General features: G+C 38.8%; 1 protein-coding gene across 1 annotated transcript; it reads right to left on the bottom strand.

Moving 5' to 3' along the window:
* Window positions 1–294: 294 nt before the first annotated feature.
* On the bottom strand, window positions 295–23,182 carry LOC145783246 (uncharacterized). Its single transcript, XM_082595064.1, has 15 exons — window positions 23,018–23,182; window positions 21,577–21,668; window positions 20,098–20,253; window positions 18,544–18,741; window positions 16,513–17,046; window positions 16,147–16,276; window positions 15,437–15,606; window positions 14,903–15,048; window positions 5,376–5,529; window positions 4,780–4,877; window positions 4,074–4,283; window positions 3,768–3,901; window positions 3,419–3,536; window positions 2,497–2,661; window positions 295–522 (listed from the first exon to the last, which is right to left on the bottom strand). Exons 1-15 carry the CDS (start codon window positions 23,119–23,121, stop codon window positions 346–348), a joined length of 2,586 nt encoding a protein of 861 aa, XP_082451190.1. The 5' UTR covers window positions 23,122–23,182; the 3' UTR covers window positions 295–345.
* Window positions 23,183–24,760: the final 1,578 nt, after the last annotated feature.

Here is a 24,760-nt window from a genome sequence, read left to right as displayed (position 1 = left end):
AGGTTCAGGATTCTAAGTTGACCACATTGAATGAACCAGATTTGTGCGGTAACGGTTTACTGGCTACAACCAAAAACTGTTGGAGTGCTTATAACTTAGCCCAAACACATAGGCCTAGCAGAGACTTGCTCTAGATAACCTCATTTGCACCAGAATGCATGTTTGCTATATTTGGAGTTGTTTGAACTATTCGTTAATAAATGCCGAGTTGCCCACCTATGGCTGCCATGTATTCGTTCAATGTTATTGTTTTTGGAACAAAAAATCACAATCAGTGGAAATAACCACTTTGGATGTTGTTCATAATTTATTTAAAAAAACAACTGTAATCAGATCAGTCATTAATTAATTAATGCGAGTCTGCAATGTCTCTTCATATTTCTCATATTGTTTCGCTCTTTCCTTCGATGTCTGGGGCAGGACAGCACAAAAAGCCGAATCAAAATGTTTCGATTCGACCAGAGTAGCTTTCAAATCGTTGTCCAGTGCCGCCAATGCTGCCTCGCGACACACAGCACAAATCTGAAACACAAATATCAACATGACGGATCTAACAAGCTAACAAAGAAGACTTCCTGGTTCCATTCTCAGAACAGGTGACATGATTCTCAGTTTCACAAACATTGAAATGATTTTGATTCCTGTATTGACCACATCCCAAATGCGGCCATGTTTACCAGACCACGTGGAGCAGGCTCATAAACAGGCTCATACATTTCCGTCAGTGGGGGTTGCAAGGGAAGCCAAAACGAGTTAAAGAGCGGGGAAACCCAGATTAACTTTTTGCGAGTTTTTTGTTTCAGCGTGATGTCATTGTGTACAACATGCGTTTTAGCAAAAACAAAATCCAAATTTTGTTCCCTCGTCTCGCTAAGGCCGCTTTTGTTTGATGCCCGCTTGCGAGGTCTCGCGCGCATCAAGCTGTGACGCTGTTCGCTGTGACGTCACAAGGTACATATAGTTGTGGCCAAAAGTTTAAGACCAGACTTGATTTATGACCGTTTTTGCACTATTTCAAAATACTGCATCATATATTGTTTCAGTTGCATCATCTTTATGCATCATCTTATATCTGATGCAGTATTTTGAAGTAATGCAAAAATCGTCATAAATCAAGTCTGGTCTTAAACTTTTGGCCACAACTATATGTACCTTGTGACGTCATAGCGAACAGCATCACAGCTTGATGCGCAACGAGACCTCGCAAACGGCTATCAAACAAAAGCGGCCTTAGCGAGACGAGGGCAACAAAATTTGGATTTTTTTTTTGCTAAAACGCATGTTGTACACAATGACATCACGCTGAAACAAAAAACTCGCAAAGTTAATTTGGGTTTCCCCGCCCTTTAAACCTCTGAAGTGGAGACAGTACTTTGCGAGATTTGTTTCAAACAATTGTAGTTAATAGCGATTTGATCACGTTTCAGCAAAAGCAATCAAACTTTGTTGGAAACAAAATACAAAAAAACATTGTCAGCCAATCCCGGGTTCAACTTAATTTTGTCCCTGGCCTGTTTGCCACAAGGCGTCATCTTAACCTAACTCTCATTAAATTTGTCTTCGTACTCCACAGGAAAGATCGGTCACATGCCGTGTATGATGTTCGGGGGTTGCATTGATAACTTACATTACATTGCCTAACAAACCAATAAATTCACGAAATATTTAAACAGGAAAAGATTCTGCGATGGATACAGCGCTATATAAAAACAAACATTAATTAACCGTGTCGTTCAGCAAACAGCGCCCAACTCCAACAGAGTATTTACTAATCCTCGCAGGCATCCAACCTGCTGAGCTTCGCCGAAAGGGAGCCCTTATACACCTGGCTCGCCGGGCGGGGGATCCTAACCACTTGCTTCATGCAAAACTCAACATCCCACCTCAGGAATCTCCCCGGCAATTAAAGTCAAGACACCCCTTTGTGCCAGCTGCTGTTGAATTACTACATCCATTCAGCGATCATGCCATCAGCGCAGCAGACTTCATGGAAGACAATTGGAATGCAGCGTGGTGTGCCACCGACACGAAACTACATCGTTTTATACCTCACCCGGTGGCGCGCCCCCCTGGTATGGACCTGCCTCGGCCGACTTGGGTCAAGCTCAACAGAATCCGAACCGGAGTCGGTCGCTTCCATTCCAACATGCACAAGTGGGGTTTGGCTCCCTCACCGGCCTGCGAATGCGGCGCGGAGGAACAAACTGCTGACCATGTCGTTCTCGAATGTCCGATCTATAAGGCACCAAATGGAACGCATGGTATAGCAACGCTGGACGAAGCTACACTCACCTGGCTCTCCATCACCTGCCCTGAAATTTGATTTGATCTGGTCTCAAACGAAAAAAGAAGCAAACATTGCGATCAGCTGAGATAGTAAAAGATAGACACTCGATAACAATGGCTCAAACAAAGAGAACGAATTTAATATGAAATATCCTTAAAAAAACTAACACTTGGTCTCACTTTACATACAAGAATAAAACATGCCTCTACCTCAGCGCCAGAGTACATTTCCGATTGTTCAACTAAATTGTCCAAATTTACATCAGCAGAAACGGGAATTTTTCGAAAACGAATTTTGAATATTTCTCTTCTGGTCAACGAATCAGGAAGAGGAACGTACAAAATCCGGTCTATTCTGCCAGGTCGAAGAAAAGCCTGTTTGAAAACATTAATTTCTTATCCGCTGAACTAATGCAAATAGTGCAGTTGAAGTATCATCGATAAAACACGACAGCGGGCAAACTCCTAGCCATGAAGGAATAGTACATACAGACACCTTCAAATCGTGTATGGTTATAAAAATACTCTTAGTTCAATCAACTAATCATTATTTTGCGACATGCAAGTAAGCCTATATGACGCAGTATGAGTTTATCGGGCCGCCACCGAATTCGATTCCTACCAAGGACCATTTCGTTTAGTCAAAAAGACACGAAGAAGAACTGGCCACTTCGCCACAATGTGTGGCTGGGCTAGTCTGAAATCCTCCTGCTGCTAGAGAAGTTTCTCAAAGTCTAAATCAGACATTCAATATAGTTAACTTATTGTCACATCCAGGCTTACGCCGGTGCACGAAGATTTCGATTAAATGGACAGATGGACTAGAAAGCCAATATTCGTGTCCATCTTCAAACATACAATGTAGGTCATTAATTCAGTGCGTTCACAATAGATGGCCGTCTGCTTTCGATAGACGTCTAACCATCCTTCAGTCATGCAGCCACCGCAGAATCAACACTGCAACAATACGTATACTCGCATAGGCAGCGTCCCGTAAACTATGAATGGTATTCTCTACCGCTCTATGGCGTCATTAGCGTCATTGCGTTTGAATAGAAGGCTCCACAAGCACGCGGCAAAGTTACAACCAGGCATCGGAAGAACTCAGTTTATTAAACGATATGTACTTGACCTTATCTATCATGTCTGGACGGTTAGTCGCAGCAACCACGATGACGTCACTCCGCTGTTCCACGCCGTCCATCTCGGTCAGCAGAGTGGCAAGCACGCGGTCCGCTACAACGTTGCCGCTGGTAATAAAAAAAAAAAAATAATTAGCAACATTCAAATAAGCAGACCGCACCGAAGCTTTCAGACATGCAAGAAGCGGTTTCAGGAACGTTAAAATATTCCACATTCATTATACAAAAAAGATAAAATACATTCCAACACCTTCAAAAGTTGATATTTTGGCCTAACAGCTCGTCTTCAAGCGTATTAAAAGAAAAGCTATTGATTGACAGCCAAGAGTCACCCCTAACCTTCCCCGTTCGATCGCGACTGCGTCCAATTCATCGAAAAAAACAATGGAGGGGGCAGCAGATCGAGCTTTTGCGAACACTTGTCGGATGGCCCGCTCCGAATCACCGACGTATTTACTGAAAAGTTCTGGACCCTGCAGTTCAATCAAGAAGATGTTGTCAGAAAAAAAAGTTTAAAGGACCAAACAATACTTTTCCATAACGAATCAACGATGAACTCCTCAAATGGTCTCCAAACAGATCAACAACTAATTACGATACTTCAAATGCAACATTCTTCTAACTCCATGAGATAGTAAACAATACCTTGATCGATATGAAATTTAAACCACTTTCCGTTGCAAGGGCTTTCGCAGTAAGCGTTTTAGAGCATCCAGGGGGGCCATAAAGGAGAACCCCTCGAGGTGGATCAATACCTAATCGTTTGAAGGATTGTGGGTTTTGCAGTGGCCATTCGATCGCGTGTTTGAGCTTCTTTTTTATCAAATTGTTTCCGCCGATGTCGGTCCAATACACCTACAGAAAGTAACCGCACAATATAACCATGTAAAGCTATACAATTTGCTTTTGGTCAAACAAAACAAAAATAGGAGACAAGGTTTAAGCCTCTTGTGACATTGGTTGCAGGCAATTTCGCTTGCTTCGGCTTTAAACGACAAACACATACATAATTAGTACAGTGACAAGGTTGGAGAAACAAGCAGTTACTGAAAGGAGCAGACCTGTCAGTTTGCAATTTGCAGATCAGCAACACTCGTCTAGCTAGAAGCTCCAAAATCACACAAACTTCATATAGGCTACTGTAGTGTAGCTATAATGCTATGTATACCGAAAGGATGGAGCAGCAGACAAGGCGTCCGCTTTCCAATCATGCGGCCCTGGTTCGACTCTCCAACTTAAACTGGTTGTTGAAAAACACCGTTCACCTTTACCCAGAGCGTAATGAAATGGGTGAAATAGCTGAAGGAAAGGCGAGAGAGATATGAGCTGGTCACCTTACACTGCATCTTACCTTTGGGACTTGCACTATGAGTTCCCGCATAGCACTCGGTGCCACTTGTTTCAAGCCATACTCTAATTCCGCAAGAGTCACCACGACTTGAGTGGTGCCTGAAAATGAATGTGTGGATCAGACATTCATCTGTGTGGACCAGGCTGATCAGATTTGCCAGCAAACCAGGCACACAAATCACGTCAAAATTATTACGCCAGTCGAGAGCAGTCGGTGGGACATTATTCCTTTTACTTTGCTGTTGCATTGACAAAGATGGAATATTGCAGCAAAAATAACAAACTTGAAATCCTTGAAGGTATTGCACATACTTTGGAAATAAAATATTTTACATTTTCGTCGATTTTAAACTTTATTATGACGCTCCTAGTGCTCTAATCGAATTACCAGACTATAGGTCTAGCGCGTGGCCTGCGTTATGTCGGGGGCCATGGTTATGTAAACAATAGTTTCGCGCTATTGATACAGCGTCGTCTTCTCCATCTTGATGGTTTTAAATGGAAATCCAGTCTCATATAATTGTTTGTTGCAAACTTTGAAATTTCACGTCGGGCAACATCAATCTAACAAACACGATAAAAGTTGCTACAACTCACCTTTTACGGAAGCAGCTTTAATGGCACAGAAGCCGGCTTCTTTGCACACAGCCATCAGGTCGGCACCTACATAACCGTGGCACTTGTCAGACAAAACTTGAAGTTGTTTTGAAGTGACATCTGTCGACATTTTTGACATGATCTTTTCAAAAATCTGAAAAGCATTTCGTTGAAAAAAAAATAAACATTTGTGCAGCCGCCTTGTAGATTAAATGTAATACAACGGCGCAACATTATGTAGGCAGTAGGTCTAAATGCGTGCTGCAAGTACATCAAACTTAGTGCTGTTCGAAAATCTATCTAAATGTTCAACTTCGCAAATTTGTTTGGAAACATATGGCGATTTGTAGTGACAGTCGCGCAGGGTAGGTGACCGCAACCAGTTGGTTTTATTCTGAGATTTTATCAATAAAACTATAAGAATTAGTGTTTTCTATTTACATGTGGTCATTTGGCAACACCATTTCTCTGCTTTTTGATGATGTTCTATCTGGAAACACAATTATTTTAGTCATGATGTAAAACTTTTCCAAGTGCTGTGAGTTTGAGGTATTCAATTGCCATTCAACATTTCTTCATTCAAAGGCAAAGCTTTCGTTATTTTATGTAGCCATTGAAGTTAACAGAAGTATTTTGGGTATGATAGGTTATTGGCAAGAATAAACAGGTCACTTGTAATAAGAATGATGTTTACATTGTTTAGTGATGTTTTGGATCAATTTCAGTGAGGCATGTGATAGGCCATAAGGCAGGGGCTCCGGACACTTCCTGAGAGTGGGGGGGGGGGTAATTTAAGCAGGGGCGGGAACGATGTTTTGACATCGACAGGGGGCTTATTGGATTATCGCATCACATATACTTCTGGGAGATCGCCCCCCAGACCCCCTTCGCATTACTGAAAGCTTCAGTTTCTTATACAGAGTCTTAGGCGACATGTTTCGCGCCGAAGGCGCAAAACATGTCAAACTATATACTATATATATATTATATATAGTTTATACAAATAGGAAAATGTCACAAATAAATAGGAAAACAAATAAATAGAATTACCACAAATAGGAAAATGTCACATGGAGGTAAATACCTTCATGGCCATTCTAGTGTAAACACTGCACTGACGAGACCGGAAGGTCGAAACGGTGTGCACTGTCTGCAGTTATATAATTATATTATATAATTATATATATATATAAACTATGTCTAAGACTAAGTTTCGCACCGAATGCGCTAAATTTTTGCCTTTCAGCACGATTTAAAATCAAAACATTATTTCAATGAATCTGAAATCGCGAGCAAAAGCTCTTTAACATTTGCCACATTTTTTGAAGTTTTGAGACAATTTTGACTGGAAGAGGGGAAATCCTTCTCAGTATTCTTCCTTGACTCAAGTCCTGCAAATTTTGCACATCCGACGAAAAACGGTTGTATTTAAAAGGTCAAAAGCGTTAAGGTCAAAGCAAGGCCTACATTCAACTCAGAAAAAAAATAAAATTAAAGCTACAATGCATTAGCTTTTACAACAACTGAAAAAAGAGAGACATCTTGATCGATATTACAGGAAGGCCTACCATCTGCGCCGTGTAAGAAATAACACTAAACAAAAAATGGATTTTTACAAATAATAATATTATTTAAAAATAAATTGGAATTTTACTTGACTCAGCAAATAGCTGTCCCTTGACTCAGCTATCCCTTGCAATCAATTTTAAAAGCCCCCCATCGTCTCGCCATCAGCAAAATCGCATGGCATGGCAAAACCATCACGCCCCGCATGGTTCAAACAAAGGCGAAGAGAAGCTTTCTTTGCGAAAAAAGCAGCCGCGTTACAACGATTCAACGCTGAAAGACATTGAAACAGTGCAAACAGTGCAACTGTAGTGGATTTCGTTTGTGAGTGGTAAAAAGCGAAATTAAACAGTTTGTAGCAGTGAGAAAATATGACGTCACACATAACACATTGTGATGTGTATATTTTTGACAGGATACATTGTTTGGCGTTGTCTTGCGAGTCGGCGTTTCCAAGCAATAAACTCAAAAGTTGTGCAACAAAATAAAAAAAATGAAAATAAAACACAAAAATACAATTCTCTACATTAGTGGGGGAGTAACTTTGCATTAGTTACCCCCCACGGCCCCCGCTCCGATTGGTGGGGGGGTGGTAATCACCCCCGCGGCCCCCCTCTAACGGAGCCCATGCCATAAGGTGTTGAAAGATAGGGAAGATTTCATGAGCATGTCTTTGTCTATAAAAAAAAGGAGCTACAGAAAAACATTTACGCAAGTTTACTTAAAGTAGGGGCAGGGCCCAGCATTCAATGAGGCAACTCAGATTAGCTATCAACTTAATCAAGGGAAGATAACAAGTGCTGTAAGTTACGAATGTTATCCAAAATTCGTGTTTATCGTATTTAATGAATTAGCTCGTGCAGTTTTTTTTTAAGGTTTGGGTGACCGCTAAGTAGTTTTAAGAGACCGCAAGTGTTTCATTTAAATACCAAAAAATAGCCATAACTACATACAATCAAAGCTAAAACCTCAATTGCTAAGGTAACAGGGATCAGTTGTCAGTAGATGTTACAGAAAATATATTTCGCACTTATTCAGTGCATCGTCAGTTCTGATCAGAACAGACGATGAGATGAGATACGATGAGATCAGAACTGACGATGCACTGAATAAGTGCGAAATATATTTTCTGTAACATCTACTGACAACTGATCCCTGTTACCTTAGCAATTGAGGTTTTAGCTTTCTAGATATGGAACAGGGATCGTTTCAGAATAAGACTAGGTCAGAAAGCGAGGCAGACTCCGACGAAGCTCAGCATCAGCCAAGAGCAGTTAGCTACATACAATCAACGCAACATAAAATGAATTATTCGACAAGGCACAGCTTAAATGATTGTGACAGCGACCAAACAGCGAACCAAACAGTTAACGCGAACAAATACGGTGCTGAAGCAATAATAGTAGGGATGTGCCGATTACAGAATTTTTGCCGATACCGATTCTTAAATATTTGCCGATGCCGATTCCGATTCTTTGGTTAAATGATTAAAGCTGCTTTTAGTTGGCGCTCTACAAGTGGTTGCGATTTTGTTACAAGTTGCTGCCTTTGAAATGTCTAAAAGCGTTCACTTTGTCGCCTGCTCTAGACAGCGTGATTTTTTACGGTAGTTCTTCGCTTCTTGCGCGCTACAAAGTGGTGATAGACACGCGTTTTATTTGTTGCGGAAATCAGTGAAAAAAGAAAAATCGCCATTGCTCACAGAGTGCAAAATAAACGTAGCTTAATGCAGTGTGCAAAATATTATCTTGTGCGGTTTGCAGTATTTTTCTCGCAGAATTCAAGAAGGTGCCTGAAACAAGAAGATAAAAAGACTAGAGTGTAAAAGAAAATGAACGCAGCGGTATTGAATATACAAAAACCTTGAAATAAGTAACACACCAGCCTTGCATTCAAAGTGCATCAACAGGCGAAAAAAGAAAAACATCTTGTGAAGAAATTAGTATTGTTTTCGAACGCAGAGTTGCAGCCAATCTTGTTGCTTAGCAAACACGTGAAGATTACCGGGTAGCTGGTTTGATTACGTTTGCGCAATCACACGATTGTTTGTTGAACGCATTAAGCGTAATAGGCCAATACTTGGAAGTTACTTCTCTCTGCTTAGTAAATTAACATTAAGCAACTTTCAGTGACTACGAATTTTACAACGATTAAACAATAATTACAAAGAACATTTCCGCTTTTTAATATTCAAAATTAAAGGCACGTAAATTAAACTGCAATATCATCAACTTTTCTCCAGTTGCTGGAGTAAGTCTGTTCCGTTGAGGCGTAAAAATATTGCCACCTGTGCTAAAAATTCGTTCGCTTTCGATCGACGATGGTGGTGACGAAAGCAATTTATTTGCAATTTTGCTCAGCTCAGGAAACATAGTATTGTTTGGTTTCCACCAAATCATTTCTCTTCTTGCTGCGCTAAAAATGTCTGCTTTAAGGTATATTCTACAGATCAAAGAAAACTCCCTAATTTTGCCGAATGCCGACTAGAGCTGGGACAGCATTTGGCTGTAACATAGTCCGTTTCATGGGTTGAACAAACAATCAAGTGATTATTGCGCAAACGAGGTAATCTTTTTTCACGTGTTTACTAAGTGACAAGATTAATTCACTGCAATTTAGCGTCTGAAAAGATATAACTTGCAACTTCACACGTTGTTTTCCATTGACGCCCTTTGTTTTTTTTCTAAAAGCGTTTTGAATCTTTCAGACAGTTGTTCTCATTTTCTTTGCAGTTTATACCCCCCTCGCTTTTTCTCTTAACTTGTTTTTAGCGCCTCGCATACTGCAAGCTAATAACTATTACGTAATAATCTATTCCTCCTTTAACTTCTAACCGTTGTGTAATCATTCAACTTTTATATTTTATCTGCTCTGACTTTCTCTTTGAACGTTTTTCGTCATTTCAAAGAAAGAAAGTATTTTGATCTCGTGCCTACTAAACAAGAGTTTACAAAATGGCGGACAATCGTCATAATTTAGAGTTTTAGACTACCGCTCTCCGAATGCTAGTTGACGCTGATGCGGTTGTTCAAAGAAGCCGTTCTTTGATCGGTATTTCCACGCGCTCGCGCTACTTTTGATTAGGAAACTTTGATAAAGAATCGGAAAGAATCGGCAATTTTTTCCGATGCCGATTCCGATTCTCCAAAAGTTGCCGATACCTGCCGATGCCGATTAATCGGCACATCCTTAAATAATAGTACAGGCAATTGCTTTAAAGATCACATTAAAGTGGCCTGGTTAACGAGCTGATGTCAAAAGTAGCCATTTTTACATTATTTCAATGCCTTGCAATGTTGCCTTGAAATAAAGTTGTCTGAACTTTTCGGCAGGATATATCGTATTCTAATTTTAACAATGCGGATTATTGCGTTACATTGATCGTTTGTTAAAAAGAAACGTCACAGAGAAGCAAGTCTCAGCCGGGTTCCGCACGTGCTTAGGCGAATGTGGCGACCTTATTTACGCTGATTTCAATTGTGTTTATTGCGTCATTACACGACTGTCATTAACGCACTGATTTATTTGCAAGCAATCTGCTCCAGTATACTTCAGGGTCGGTTGATTAAGCCATCAACCATTGCAGAGTTATTCTGTTGCAGAAAATCTTCTACAAACACGACTACACAATACTGTAGTGTAATTTTGTGCAAAATCTACATGCAAAAATATGTCCGGTTGAGATATTAAATGTCTGCTGAAAGGGCCAGTCTGGTAGGACATGCTTGACCGCCGGAAAAAAGTACAAATTTCGAGGCCTGAACATTGATGAGTATCGAAGGTGCACTTCTTTTGTGAATAACTCTTTGATTCAGCTGTTAGCTGTACCTCCACTTATTCTTTTTTTCCGGACGTGAACTATTCATCGTAGGCTATATTCGTATTATCGACAAGACATAGCGAAAAACAACCATTACTTTTCTACTGTAGTTGCAAGTCCAAATTTTGGGAAACCGCTGGAGAAATTTGGGGGACCGTTTCGGTCCCCCAAAACACCTTAAAAAAAACACCGAATTCTCGTGTTTGTCGTGCACTTGTGCAACTACACTGGGTCGCGTTCAAAACTTTTGCGGTGCAGTGCTGGGGCAGTGTGACACTTTCAGAATTTTTGTGCTGCAGTGTTTAAACTTGTTCAACAAAAAAACATCCCTGGAGTCTTTTCCGGGGGCGCCTCCTATCTGCTAAATTTCTTTACGTAATTTTGCATCATTATTAGGGCCATTTAAAGTTATAAAAGTCATATTTTTTTCTAAGCATCAGCAAGTCGTGAAATCAATTTTAACGCAAAAACCGCATCCCTATGAGGTATATTAAGAAAGTTATGAAGTCATATAAAGTCATATTTTCCTGGTTAGGCCATAAATCAGCTTTTTAAGTTATATAGTCATATTTTTGAAAGCTAAAACCTCAATTGCTAAGGTAACAGGGATCAGTTGTCAGTAGATGTTACAGAAAATATATTTCGCACTTATTCAGTGCATCTTCAGTTCTGATCTCAAAATTCAGTCATATTTTTGAGTTATAAAGTCATACGGTTGTATACTTTAAATAAAAAGTACCAATTTAAGCGGTGAAGCAATTAAGCACAAAGAAAGTAAGGCAATTTCTGATTGAACGAAGGCAAACTATAGGATTAGCCTACATAACACTTACAGTCACAGACCTACATTTTATGAGGTCACACATTGCATTATGAGGTCACACATTGCATTGTGTTGCAACACAATCTGTTCTACTTCTGTGCATTGAAGTGGGACGTCATGTGAAGTTCAGTCAGTGGGTAGGCAAGCTAAAAAGCCCCACCTTGGTCTACTTATATACAAATACAGTACAACTAGTAGCAAACTGAAGAATATAACAGTTAAATATATACAGAGACTTAGACATAGAGAGAATATCTGGTTCAGCATGCCAAAAGTGAAAGAATCAAATGCAGCGAAAGTCAAAGCGATTGTAAATGAATTTAAGGACTTCACAATCTCCCCTACAGAGAAACTGTTCTGTCAGGTATGCAGTTGCATTGTGAAGCCTGAGAAATGTTTTTTTGTTGAACAGCATCTTGCAACACTCAAGCATAAGAAAGGGATTGAAGCAAGAACGACCCGCTCCTCAGCTCTGCAACAAGCATTCATTCACCCGGTGCAACTAAACGATTTTACCAGTCAACTTGTTCGGGCATTTGCATCAAGTGACAACCCATTGGTAAAAGTACAACATCCATCAATTAGAAAGCTGTTTGTAGATTTGGGAAAAACTGTACCCTCAGAATCAGCCTGTCGCCAAAAAGTATTTGAATTGAGTAAAGTAGACAATCAAAAACTGCTGGATAAATTGAGTGAAAAAGAATTGTTTTTTTGTGATGGATGAAACAGATTTAAGAGGCAAAAAATTTCTGCACACGTTTTGTGGTACACTGGACAAGCCTGAATCTTGTTTTCTGGTTAACCCTATTCGGACTAACGGGTGGACGGGTTCCGTCCATACCTAAAACTTTCATCGATTACATAAAAGTTACTGGCTCAAATTAGCTGAAGTTTTATGACTTTTCCTAAAAATTATTCATCTTTGTTTTAGTAATAAAATGACATTTTTATGTGGTATAGTTTTTTAGTTATCAGCAGTTTTTGACACCCTACTCGTAAAATTGCCAGGTCATCTGAAAAACTTTATCATCTTGTACAAGCAAGTTAGCAAACATTTGTATTGTTTTCTGCCTTCCAAGATTTACTGCGTGACCTACATGACTACTGACCATTTCGGATTACATGCATGACTGGACCGTGTGCCTTTAACGAAGATATTAGCGTTTTCAGGAGATTATGACGGAGACATCAGAAAAATTAAAAAAAAATGATTACTTTTAGCAAAAAAGCAATAGCAAAAAACTGGTAAAGTATGTGCGTCCACTTAAAATTTTAACCAGTTTGTCAGTAATTTTGCTCTAACTTTGCGAAAAAAGCAACCTCGTAACGTTTTTATATCAAAAGTTATTAGCAAATGAAAGTGTGGATGGAATAAGTCCACACGTCAGGCCATTACCTCACAAAAATAGCTTAGTCCGAATAGGGTTAAATGCTCTGTGCTAGACAGATCGCCAAATAGTCAGAAGATAATACATGAACTTGACGATGTGGTGAAAGAACTCAAAATTAACAGAGAGCAAGTGAATTTATTGATATCTGACGCAGCAGCTTACATGTGCTGCGCTGGAAAAGTCTTAAAAGAGGTATATCCTAAACTGCTGCATGTAAGCGCATCTACTGCACAACTGCGCCTTGAAAATAAAAGCCTCCTACCCCGAAGTAGACAATCTGATTGCAAAAGTGAAAGCATGTACTGTATCTCCAAGAACAGAAGCAGAGCTGCCGATTTCGATTCATGTGGCATACCACCACAGCCCATAGTTACTCGTTGGGGTAGCTGGTTGAATGCTGCTCAATATTATGCCGAGAGACTTCCACAAATGAAAGAAATAGTCAATGCATGGGAAGGTGAAGGAGTTATTGTAAAGAGCGTCAAAAATTCAGTCAACGATCCAAAGTTGACTAGTCAGTTAACAGAAATATGCCTCCACTACAACAATATTTCAAACTTAATACTCAAAATAGAAAGTTGTACGTACACCATCAAAGAGGCCCATGCTGATCTAAATGCCCTTGATTTCGGAAAAGATCCGCTTGAGCTCAAAAATTACATTAAGAAGCGATTGGACAAAAACGATGTGAAACAAATTATGGAGCTACAAAGACAAGACATTTCACCAGCGCTTTATGCAAAACTGCAGAAGTGTCAACCCACATCAGCGTCTGTGGAGCGCTCATTTTCCTTACTAAAGTCATTTTTACGTCCAAATCATAACTTCTAAGACTCTAACATTCCACACAACATGAAACTGTACTACAACAGTGGTTTAAAATAAAAATGGATGTGTATTACTGTTATGTTGCGTATGTTTTACTCTTTAGTTCCGTGAGTGACGTTGTTCGCATGTAAAAATAAACGATTTTCACATAAAGTCATATTTTCCAAAAAATAAAGTCATATTATTGATTTTTTAAGGTCATATAAAAATGGCCCTAGTCATTATGTGTGTGTTTTTTTCCTAGGGTGATTTTGCCTCTCCTCTGCCTTGCCGTTTCATTCTCATGCGTTTCTTTTTTCGGTTTTTGTTTACGTAGATCAGTTTTGTAATTTCAATTTATGAAGATCAGTCAGTTGGTTACTTCAAAACGCCTAACATGAATATAGCGCAAAATGTCAGCTCTCTCTCTGTAGGTATCATGGCTGATACAGCCCTCGATGTACAATGATGTTCCAGTTTGATCAATCTCGTGCGTCTTGCCAAATTTTAGTAGGGTTTTTGATTTGTGGTTGAAAATTGTGCAAAAATGTGAATCTTTGAGCTCCTCTTGACCGTTTTCCTATTATTTTTCCACTTAAAGATAAATCTTCAAGTTCGCCTTTCCTTATGCTGTGACCCAAGAACTTCAGTTGCCGCATTTCTATAGATCTCATTATCTGCTGCTCCTGGCCCATCTGTTGGAGAACTGCTCTGTTGGTTCGAAAAGCAAAAAAAAAACGTTAGCAAATTTTAGTTTTGAAATGCCGTATGGTTGGTAGGTTTTGTTTGTCTATAATCAGAAATGCTCAACAAAGATTTTCAATTTCATAATATACTTTTTGTTGCCTGAAGATGGTCTTCTAGCGGCTAGTGCTAATATATCATAAACCACGTTTTGGCTAAATGGGATTGAACTAACTCGGGTGAAAACAATTGTGTAGCAAAGGCTCGGTGATATCGTATTTGACTACAGATTTGAAGTCAGTGGTAAAAGTTAAACAAACAAAAAAACAACTGTCAAAATTAGTGTTCTTTTGTTCCATAAAACTTCTAATTTAAGTCGTTTCAAAGCTCATCGAATCAATGGCTTGTCGTCTAAGCATAAATCCTAGCAACTCACCTCCGTTCGTTCACCGGCAGATGGGATTGGAATTTCAATCTCCCGATCAAACCGACCGGGCCGACGCAAGGCCGGATCAATTGCCTCAACACGATTCGTCGTCGCTATGACAACCACATGGCAATCATGCGAATTATTATTGATCTCTAAAAGCAAAATATTTCGTATGCAACTAACAACCACCAGTGCCTGCTTTGATGACATGGTACGATTAATGGTTTTAGATGTTAAGTCAGGGAGAGTGCTGGGTGTGCATTGGGAGGGAAATAATTTCAAGTGGGAGGTTCCATAGCACGGCCACGTTTACGATACAATTTAAAACGCATGCTTCAAAATGAAAAATGAAGTTAGCTCATATGTTTGGCTTAGATTGCTCATACTGAAAAGCTTGGGTGTTCAGCTTGGATACGTTGCATTGATTTATTGCTAGTGCTAGCAACGATAGATTCTTCAATTACATTGAACGTTTTGCTTCATTCATACGGACAGATCCTTTCCTTCTACCAAGCGACCAATGCATGAAATACAACAAACCATCGAGGACTGAAGTGAAAGTGGCGACCAATCTTTTTTCAGCATCAGTCCTTGTAGTGTCACGCCTCGGACACAGGGCGTCTATTTCGTCCATTATGACAACACAAGAAGAATGCGATCGCGCCTCAGCGAAAACAGACCGAAGCTTTTCCTCGCTTTCGCCAAAGTACCTAAAATATAATAAGGAAAAATCTATGTGGAATGTTGTCTTTAAACAGTATAAACACTTCTTCATTTCCTCAATCATCTAATCACACTTTTTAACAATAGAAAGAGGTTAGTCTTCACAGCATCACCACTTTTTCGCCAATGCAAGGATTATCAGCAGCGACCTAACCTCTGAGCCACCGGATGATTCCAACTACTATATAAATAGCCCTACACTTCGTTCTTGTGTCACATTCAATATTTAAGAAAAAAGAATAGTAGGTAATAATGAATATAATTGTGCTGAAGTTGTTGGATGGTAAAATATTATGAGCAACAGTGAATGTATTATGAAAGCACAAAATACTGCTCTCCGTTTCTGCTTCATCAGTCACCCAGAGTTACTCCTAGCGACATGCACAGCCGCCAGTTTCAGAACAAATAAACCTTCTTTAATACCCTATCCATAAAACATGAGAGCTGCTATCACTACTGGCCAGTGACAATGTGTGAGAAGTGAGTGGAAGATTTTAATCTTACACCAACCATCCCATGGTACTGACCTACTAATCACCTCCGAACAACACACTGTCTTTGTTTGGCAGCCGACTTCATTCGCAAGGGCTTTAGCCAAAAGGCTTTTTCCTGTTCCAGACACTCCATACAATAACACGCCGTGTACTGGCGTGATGCCTGAGGAAAAAACAAAGATAATACATCTTTTGACAATAGCTCTTCTGACATGAATTACTTTAATAGTCACAAGAAACAAACGTTGTATAAAACAGTAAAGGAATGAAACTACAAATAACAGTAACACAATAACAATTTGCACGCCTGAGAATGATAGCCAACTTCAACGTAAACTTTCACAGCTCGCCATTGCGATATTCTAGCGTCGTTAATGGAAGTTTCATCGCGGTGCCTACCTGCATTATTATATGTGCTTGGATTCTGAGCAGGAAATAACACAAGATCTTTTAAAACCTCGATTTGCCTCTTCAACCCACCAACATTTTGAAATGTAACAGCTGGTGGTTTTTTCGCGCTTGCCGGAACGCCATTTTCCAATTCATTAGACTTGATTAATATTTTGGTTCTCGAAATTAAACGGTATATTTTATGAAATTTTGATGGCAATTGTGACTCTTTGCCATTAACAGCAATAACAAAATTGACGTCATCTGTCTTCACATCAGAGTGGGGCTTCACTGGTGTTGACGTTGCCACGCCATAATCGCTTGGATTGTCATAATTTAATACTTTGTAATCGCTTTTTAAACTTAAAAGATTAAAACTATTTGTAATATTGGCATGGCTATTGAAAGAGCTCGAAACACTCGTCTTCGATTCACTTTCTTCTTCAGCTGTCTCTTGTCCTTCAACGTCACTTATTTCAAAAGTAAATCGGCGCCCAAAGTAAAACAGCTCAACTGGCTGTCCCAACACAACGAACGTCTTATCTGAAAAAGATGCGAACAGTTTATTAAATGAAGACATCCGGGTAATATTTTCAGTGACATTTTAAAACGCACAACGCCATAGCATTGTTCTATGGAATACAGTACTGACAGTGTCGCGTGCTACAAAAACATTAATATTTAACAGAAAAAGTAAATCAGAAAATTATGCACATCTGATAATAAGGGTCTAGAATGCGGATTTCAAAACTGTGATTGAATTTATTCCAGCAAATAAAGATGTTGCTACGGCTGTTTAGTGGTCATTGATCAAATTTTAGCAAGTGGTGGACTGGTGGTGGCCACAGTATTTGCATACTTATCGGGACCATCTGTCGAGTTAACGCCCCGAATTGGCAAGTAGTAATTGTCTTAACGTAATAAACTTACTCAAATATCTTAAATAGCACAGATTTTAATCTGTTGGTAGTAACGCGGCTAACGCCCATAGATTTTTAGAATTCAGAGGCTGATCGTGTCGCGCATTTCGCTCACCTATGACATCATCATCGTTGGCGGTGCATAGCAAGGTTGCGATAGTCAGTGACTTTCGTAAAAACCATCAGGGGTGCGTTAGAGTCGACTCTTTAATTGGCTATATCGGGGGTGGGCAAACCTTGGCCCGCGGAAAGGTCCGGATTTTAAATAATGTGTGGTCCGTTGGACGATTTTTCATTTACATTTCAAGCTTGCAACGTTTAGTAAAGATTATGTTTTGTTTCGCAATCCACCAAGTTCAATCAGTGTGAAATCAAGCACACAAATCTTCACCTACATCCTTTGTGTAGTTATAGCTTTAGATTGCAGTTACATTTTATTTGTGGTAGCATAATTCTATTCGCTCGGGCGCAGCGCAAAACTCTAATTTTAAGTCCTCTGCACACTGAAAACCAGACAGAAAATCCGAGTGCTGTTTTGCGGTTGAAGAACCTAATCGCGTGCTCAACAAGTCCACGCATCCGCTGAGCATCCCGGTGCGGGTCCCGCTATTGGCGATTTCTATGGAGGTGTCGTTAGGCTAGCTGGGCGTGAAATAGCTACGTGGTCATTTATTGCGTGCACATTGGTCATAATATAAAGAACTTATTTCTAGTTGTGACCCGCGGATCAAGCTGGTTATGTGTATTGGCTTAGCAGTGCTGTCTTCTTCTTCCGTGCTGTCACACGGCCGTAGCCCAGAGCATCACGCAAGCTCTTCAGGGCATTGGAGTAGATGTTGCATTGTTTGTTCCTGTCCGCATTTGCAACTTGTACTTCCCACGGAATAACAGTGCTGTAAGTTTGCGCACCCATGGGCTATATCATCAAGATTAAGTACTCAATTGCTAATTAAGTAAACAATATAACTTTGCACTATGTGATAATAGCACATTGACATTAAAAACAGATGAAATCAGAACACCTTGCAAATTAGGGCTAACTGAGTTTCATGACACTGACCAGCTCAGACAACGGTGATATCCAACAAAAACTCTAAGCTCAAGAAAAGTACTATTGTACCTAAGCAATTGGAAATGTAATTTGAAAAATGAGTAGATGAGTACAGTAAGGATGATGTTGTATCGTTCGGTTGCGTTAGTGGTGATAATGAAGCAGTGGCTGCAGTTTTGACACCTAGTGGTGGAAGTGTCACATAAACAAAGGTTCCGATTTCCATTTCAAACAATGATAACTTGTTTTCTGGCAAAGACAATTTCCCTGAAATACAAAATATTCACATTAGAAAACTGGACATCAATTGAACCAGCTTTCATCAGACGGACGAACTAAATATTACTGACTCTATTAACAATCAATCTCAATACTAGGCACAACGGGAAAAAGCGATACAGGATCTTGTGGAAGTACAGAAGTGTCAATTTGTGTGGTCAACATGGAATGAAAGTAATTGAAAAACAGTAATTGGTGAACGCTTAAGGGAGATGGTGGACTAGGATGAAATGCAAATGAGATTTGTACTGTATCAGGAAAGGCACAAACGATGCAATTTTCTCAGTGCGTCAGTTGATAGAAATGCATGAAGCCGCTGTACATGGTGAGTTTTGAGAAGAAAAGGTGTAGAAGTGAAAGGGGAGATTTAAGCTTTGATGAGGACGTACGAATATGCCAAGATAGCTGCAAATTTAGAAAATTAATTATCGAAGTAATAATTAAGGTAAACTAAGGAAATTGAGGTAAAAGTTTAAATTAACGGTTTGAAGTAAAAGTGGGCTGACCGAGATAACAAAGGATGCCAAAAAACGATTAAGAAAAAAATACTTATACGTGGATGATCTGGTACTTCTTGGGAACAAATGGCTGGAAGTGGAAGAGCGATATGCTAAACGGAAGAACGCATTCAAGTGTGAAAGCTTGAAAATAAATGTGAGCAAAATAAAAGCATTCCACGCTGACGGTTCATCAGGCAAGATAAGATGATCCAGGGCCGAGGTTCATCCTTATTTGGTATGCTGCGAAAACATAACTGGAAGCTCAGCTCCATCAGATGTGATTACCGTAATGAATAGGTTCATAAAAGATACACAGGAATTAACCGAAGCCTGGTAAGAATAAAATACTGTAAATGCAAACGTTGTCAAGAGTAGGTAAACGAAAGACACAAAGAGACAGTCACTCTAGATGGAGATTTTGCTATCTAGGAGGTGTTCTAAGTATGAATGGAACTGGACGAGTGCAAGATTCAATAACATCAAGAATAAGAGCTGGTTGGAAAAAAAAACAAAGAAGTGTCTGAGATTCTGTGTGGAAGAGTGCTTTCCGAAAAAATGAAAAGCATTATTTATAAGACATGCATAAAAGGTACAATGTGCTACAGAACCGAAGGATGGATCATGAGCACCGAAGATATGAACAGGATGGAAACAACAGAAAAGAGAATGCTCCGAAAATATAATGTATAAAAACATAAGTTTCAAACAAGCCAAAATTGCGCTTAAAATGCAGTGCAATCTAATCGCTTGCACAAAATTCACATTTATCATTTGTACAAGAGACAAACGACTAATACTTGGCTGAAAATTTAAATATCTTCACCAAGTCAAAAACTTATATTACCCAGTTGGAGTTCAGTGGATGGCCAAACTCTGCAAGCAAAAGTAAACATCCCATGTACAACTAAAACAGGATCACTTATCTTCATTCCACAAATCAGCATTGTATCTGGATGCACATCTATGACATCTTCAACCACATAGTCTGGGAACTGCAATTCTAAAAAGTAAAAAGCCTGATACAGCAAGAAAACCTGACGACAATGAAAACTTAGTGCAGGAGTTCTCAAACTATGAGTTGCGGCCACGGTTGCTAGGTTTGCCACCCAACCTCAACTTGGGTGGCAAACTTTTTCCAGCAGGTTGCCAGAACTGCTAGTTCCATGCATTACAGTGCACAAAATAAAAGTAGGCGTTAAGTGGTTAACTGTTTTTGCTTAATTGTACGTGTGTTTAGCGAGAAAATGCTTCAATGAGTCAATCGAAGTTAGCATCATGCCATGTTCTGGCTAAACAAATCAACGTGAAGACGATGCAAAAATACGTTTATCACCATATACGGTCGATTGTCAATCAACAGAATTACAGCGACTATGACGCAGTAACGAATCCTGGCCGTCGTAGCAAAAAGAATGACTGCTGTTAGCGCCTGAATAAAAATGACTGCATAACTAAGTCAGTAAATAGAACATTTAAACAAAAAAAGAAAATTTTTTTAATAAAACATAAAACCAACTTTCATAAACTTACGAGAGGAAGTTAGCTGCGATTGGAGGGGTACCAATTAGTTAATTACTAACAATGAAACGAAAATCGTCGAAATTTGCAGAGATTAAATTTTCATTGCTCTTTGATCTAGGATACATTGAAAATATTTGCAGTTTTTAGCAGCAGTTGACCACTGCTACAGAAGAACAATCATAACCAATAGCTTTGCATCCTCAGTCTGAGTGATATCAAGAAACCGAAACAGAGACTAAGAGACATCAGCGTCTACATCACCTAACTCAGGGGTGCCAAAACTTTTCCCCGGCTGGACAGATTTAATAATGTGAAAGTTCCCGAAAGTCAACAATTTCAGATAATCTTGTTTTTGTGCAAAAAAAATGCATATAGCTATAGCACCATTGTGTTGTCTAATGACATTTCTAGGTTTAAGTATTTTGTTATAATAAGTTATATATATATCTAGTCTACATATCACAGGATACAATAAGTTATGCTAGTTATATAATTATGCTTTCCCCTCAGAAATTAAAACATGCAGAAATTTTATAAACACAGCTGTGTTAATGTGAAGAATGAAACTGACATCTCAATTTCAATCCCCTGGTCAAGCCTGGTTCGAGCTTAGTGGTAGACAAGTGCAAAATATCACATAGGTCGTAGGTGGCAGCCGCTCAGTTTTAATCTCAAGCAGTTTTTGTTTAAGTTCACAACCGAAAATGTCTACTCACACAAATATGTTGAGCCGCCAGCCTTGCACCAGATGTTATGTACCCACCACACAATAAAACACAAATTCAAAACAAGATTTTTTTACCTTTTGATTTTCTCAATGAAAGTTCACCGCAAAAAACTTTATTACATATCATTGGAAACTGAACATTTGGTGCGTCTGATATCTCTTCAATGCTAAAAACATAAAATTTAACCGATATGAGTTATTTCACATTTCCAACATAACAATAAAATAATAAGATAGTAAACTATTTCAATTCAGTAATCTAACCATTTATTCATTCAATATCAATGTCTACTTTTGAAAGATTAGATGAGGTATGTTAATTCTATCTCGAGCGGCATTGGAAATCTATCTATTTATAATATGACTTAACGTCTCTTGTTTCCCGTATTGCAAGAGTTGGATGACAAAAGACAACCCAAAACATGAATTGAGAATACAAAATAATGAGTTAACTCTAAAGGGTCCATGTCTTTTAGGTCCAGACAGTTAGGTGCCTGCCAAATAGGTGCGCACACTGTAGTGTCAGGACATTTAAGTGCAGTGCCCACTGCCCAGTCAATTAGGTGCTATTTGGTGTGTCAAATTACACTCATAATCATTTATCAGAAATGCTTAATATTTAAACTTTCACAGAAAATTCAATTTATGGTTTAGTTAACCCAACGACATTGCCCTATCATGCTTTTCATATTCACAAATCTAATAAGTCAATGCGTAAATACAGTGACATCAGCAAAGACTTTCAAATAAAGACTTCCACCATCAAAATCATGGCTTAACAGATCAAAAATGGGTGATTTTGGCAAAATGAAAATGTTTAGGCCTCTTGAAGATAAATATCTTTAAATTTGAAAGCAAAGTAGTTGTCATTTTCGGATTTTTCAAGGTCAAAATCATGAGAAACAATGCAAGAAGCTAAAAAATGTTGATTTTTGGACAGGTCTAACCAGGCACTCTCGAAGAAATTGCCATATGACAATACTTACAGTTCTTTAAAGGGGTTCATTTAAAAGTAAACATTTGGGTAGATTTCAAATTTGGCTGTGTTTTCTATTTACCTGATGTAGTATACTTTTTAAGATATTGAAGTTTTTATTGACTGCATTAAACCCATTTTCAATCTTACACGTACAATGTACATTTAAGATCAATGTTGCAGCCAACATCATTGTATACAGTATATATCTTCTTGCATTACTGCAATACCACAATGAAACATAAAATTACATTTATCCAAGGTCATGAATTTGACTACCCATTACACACAGTTGGCACACACACCTCCACCTCCGGATCGGAGCCACAATCACCTCAGGCTCAGAGCTATGAAGTTGAAAAAAGTGGCCAGAATTTGGCTGGAGCTGGAACCGGAGGTTGTTCCATCAATAGCTCAAGAGTACACTCCAAAAGCCGAACCAGTGCCGTGTCATGTTAAGTCGAGCATTTAACCACTGAGCTAATTATATTATGAAATAGGATTATAACTTTTGGTATTACATATTTACAAGTGTCAAACCTGAAAGAGTCATTAAAACTCTTATGCTGAGAAACTTCCAAAACAAATTTATCTTTTTCTACTTCAAACCAACTAGACTTTTTCATTTTCTTCTTGCTTCCCATAGTGAAGTGTTTTCAAATTAACCAGTGAATCAATTTCAAGCCACACTTCAATCTGACTCCGGTTTGCTTCTATGTCTATATATATATATATAATATAGATATTATGTCATAGGCTATGATGAATGATATTGAGCACTCACAAAAGTATGTAGCACAAGGCTAAGCAGAGATAATTCAAATAAATTGAACCACTATTATTGTTTCAGCCTTTGCGGTGTTGTCAAAAGGTGCTGAAAAACATGTTGCAAAGGAGAAATCAGTGATATTAAGCAATTGTAGGTAAAAATTAGCAAATGCCACCAATGTCGTCCTCTGAACACACCATCCCACCAATGTCATCCCTATATCGCACAGGTGTATGAATCCAAGATTTTTAGGATCCTGATCCAATCCTGTTTTTGCTTTATGAGATCCGGATCTGATCCAGCAATTTCTAGATATCTCAGATTTGGATAGAAAGGCTGTTTTGCATTTTTGTGAAGATTTCAGTTGAAATTCGAAATAATATACAAAAAGATTAGGCCTACCTAACAATTATGCTGACTCCTTGTGTTGTACTTTTATGTTTGTAGATATCAACAGCAAACACAACACTCCATAACCAACATGGCACCGCCACAAAAGGGGATTATCACTATTATATTGTATTCTGGTCCAGTACACATGGTACTACAGAGTTCTAAAAACATTAACATACTCGCAAATAACAATTAATATAAAGAGAAAACAAAAATGGATGGAAGCTTTATCAACACTATAAGGACATCATTATCTTATCTACAAGCTCATCCATTCCATCACCATCTTTTATGTCCGGTTTTCTTTCTCCATCCTATTATTATTATTATGACTGCTCGTCAATATTGGAATTGGCAAATTCAATCCACAACACTTTTCATTAGGCTGTCATTCATTACTGCATGTGTGCTTCTCTCTGTTTTTGTTTTATTTTTTGCTATTTGTTTTTTTGGGTTTTGTGGCCGTGCTAACTACTGATATATAGCCTACTACATAATTTTTCATTCAGGCACGTTTTAAACCTTTCAAGGTTTTGCCACCTTTTCCCGTTCGTTAACGTGCTGGTAGGTTTATATCGATTTTTGTAGTTAGTATCTTTTTCGTCCCGGACGCGTTAATGACGAAAAATAAAATGATTGATTGATTGATTGATTGAGTGAATCCCCCAACCGCGAATTTTTTTTTTAAAGCACGAAATGTTTTTCATCACCCACTCTTTAATTCTGAAGATATATTTTTTTGGTGGTAATCCACTTCTAGCTACTTGCGTCTACCTTACAAAACAATTTATTTCAGGCGAAAACTCCATCAACTTCGGATAGACGGAAGAAAAGCGTCACATGGGGGAAGCATTTTCGAGGAAGAGGAAGAATTCTTAATGCGTAAATGCGCAGTTGGGGAAGTTCGTGGATAATAAGTTTTTTTCAATTGCACGTTTATTTCGTAATAAATTTGCTTCCATTTGACATGGTTAGCTTCTGCATACCTACTGATTATTTTCACATAGTTTCATTTGAAAAAAAGAACAAACCTTGGCGTAATGGATCCCGAAAACGATGTTGGTCGGTAGGAAAATATGCATAAATTTCCTCGGATCCGCAATTTTCCTAATTTTTATTTA

The sequence above is a fragment of the Aplidium turbinatum genome, chromosome 14, assembly GCF_918807975.1.
Source record: "Aplidium turbinatum chromosome 14, kaAplTurb1.1, whole genome shotgun sequence".
NCBI lineage: Eukaryota > Metazoa > Chordata > Ascidiacea > Aplousobranchia > Polyclinidae > Aplidium > Aplidium turbinatum.
Note: the sequence above shows the minus strand (reverse complement) of the source record. Positions and strands in the feature narration are given on the sequence as shown.